General features: G+C 36.9%; 1 protein-coding gene across 1 annotated transcript; it reads right to left on the reverse strand.

Annotated features, from left to right (window-relative positions):
• Positions 1–1,087: 1,087 nt before the first annotated feature.
• On the reverse strand, positions 1,088–2,066 carry LOC125170638 (olfactory receptor 2T8-like). Its single transcript, XM_047867333.1, has one exon. The coding sequence runs from the start codon at positions 2,024–2,026 to the stop codon at positions 1,088–1,090; it is 939 nt and encodes a 312-aa protein (XP_047723289.1). The 5' UTR covers positions 2,027–2,066.
• Between the last annotated feature and the right edge of the window lie 309 nt (positions 2,067–2,375).

The raw sequence follows: 2,375 nt of genomic DNA on the forward strand, positions 1-2,375 counted from the left end.
GAAGTATCTAGATGGGGTTTTTTTGTTTGTTTTTGTTTGTTTTTTTTTTTTTTTTGTTCCAGAAAATGAAAATTGGTAGTTCACAAAGGAAGATAAGCACATTGCCATGAGTTAATAAAAACATCCCCAGAAATCATTAGGGAGATAAAAAATAAAACCAAGATGAGTAAGTATATCCATGTTAGAATAGCTAAAATGAAAAAAAAGTTGACATTACCCACAATTGCTGCCAATAGGAGCAAGTGGTACTCCTGTGACTTGCTGGTGGGCATGTAACATTGCACAAACATTGTTACTGTTACACTGTTCACTAAAAAACTAGTCATGCATCTATCAAATTAAGTAAAAACATGTGATTACAAAAATGATTTTAAAGCTATTTTAGTAATAACAGTTACAGACTGAAAATAGCCCACATGTTCATCATCATAGTAGTATCTAAACAAAGACATTTAGATTCAGAGATGGGAATATTAATCAGGAACAAAAAAGGAAACATCTGATTAATGTAAAGTTGTGGCAGAATCTTTAAAAACATATTGAGAAAAAGACAAAATATATAGAAATCTACCTATTTTGTATTTTCATTGGAGAAAAATTCTAGAATAGGCCAAACTGCAGCATAAAGATACAAATGTGACCAGTGGTAGTATATCGGTTGAGTGGTTTTACTGGAAAAGGAAATGAAAAACACTTCTGGTCTGGTGAGAATTGTCTTTTGCTAGTGAGTTAAGTTACAAGTCCAAGTTGGTGACACTGGTTGAATACTAAGCTTCAGGTGTGGGCATTTTAGTGTTTGTAAGTTAAACCACAATTTAAAAGAAATTAGCAATAAATGTTCAAAATCGTTTGGCTACTTAGTTCATTCTTTGAGCAAATACTTATTAGGTGGTGTGATGTAAAAACATTTTAATGATTTTTGTTTAACAGATTTTTAACAATCCACAATTTTATGTGTTCATGACAGCTTAGTAAAAGATCCAAACTACAGATCTGTGCCTGCATTTCAAAGTAAAATAGTAATAACAAAGATATAATGCACACAATTTTTTTCTCTAGGAAATCCCACACAACCACTTTCACAATCTTAGTCATGGCTTAAGGCAGAACACTGACCCAGACACTTTCTCAGGGCTAACTTGACTTCTCTGTTCCTCAGACTGTAGATGAGGGGGTTCAGTATAGGGGTGAAGATAGTATAGAACACTGAAACTACTTTATCATGGTGAGCTGACCTGGAGGATTTAGGTTGCATATAGGTAAAAATTGCAGCTCCGTAAAAGAGTCCCACCACAGAAAGATGTGAGGAGCAGGTGGTAAAAGCCTTTTTGCGGGCTTCTCTAAAACGCATCTGGAGAATTGCAGCAAGGATGAGACTATAGGAAATCAGAATGAGAGAAAATGGGACCAGGAGCATTAACACACAGCATATGTACATCACATACTCAAAGACAAACGTGTCGGCACAAGCTAAACGCACCAGAGTAGGGGCCTCGCAGAAGAAATGATTGATCTCATGTGCATCACAAAATGGAAAACTCAGGGTAGCAGCAGCCTGCATGAGCCCATCAGCTGCCCCCAGGACCCAAGACCCCAGAGTCATTCTCAGGCATAATTTCCAGTTCATGAGGATGGGGTATCGCAGTGGGTGGCAAACAGCCACATACCGGTCATAGGACATGGCTGCTAAGAGGAAGCACTCGCCCCCTCCCAAAGTGATAAAAAAGAAGATCTGCAACCCACAGCCGGCAGGGGAGATGAACTTCTCTCCAGTCAAGTAGTCAGTAACCATTTTGGGCACAATGGTGGAAACCAGCATCATGTCCATGAGGGAGAGTTGACTCAGTAGGAAGTACATGGGTGTGTGGAGTCGGGCATCTTGATGAATCAAGAAGATCATGAAGGCATTGCCCACTAGGGAGGCGAAGGAAGTTGTCACAACTATCACAAAAAGAAATAGTTTGGCTTCTGTGTGGTTAAAGAGTCCTAGGAGAATGAAATATGAGGTGGTGTTCCCGTTTTTCATGATTTCAAACAGGAATGACGCTGGAAATGAAGAAGTAGATGACAGAGATCATTTGCAGTGCTCTATTTCAATTACATATTACTTGATAATTACATGACTGAAAATTATAAAACCTATTTAAAATCTTTCATTTGCCATTTTCAAAATAGTTTAATATGGACATAAAATTAGTTACAACTTTTTCCATTTTTTAATTTATTTTTATTTATTTTTTTTTTTTTCATGAAATTTATTGACAAATCGGTTTCCATACAACACCCAGTGCTCATCCCAAAAGGTGCCCTTACTTTTTCCATTTTTTATCACTTTCAGAGTTTTCAAAATTAGTATCCCCATCTTTACTATTGAT

This window comes from Prionailurus viverrinus, chromosome A1, assembly GCF_022837055.1.
Source record: "Prionailurus viverrinus isolate Anna chromosome A1, UM_Priviv_1.0, whole genome shotgun sequence".
Lineage (NCBI taxonomy): Eukaryota > Metazoa > Chordata > Mammalia > Carnivora > Felidae > Prionailurus > Prionailurus viverrinus.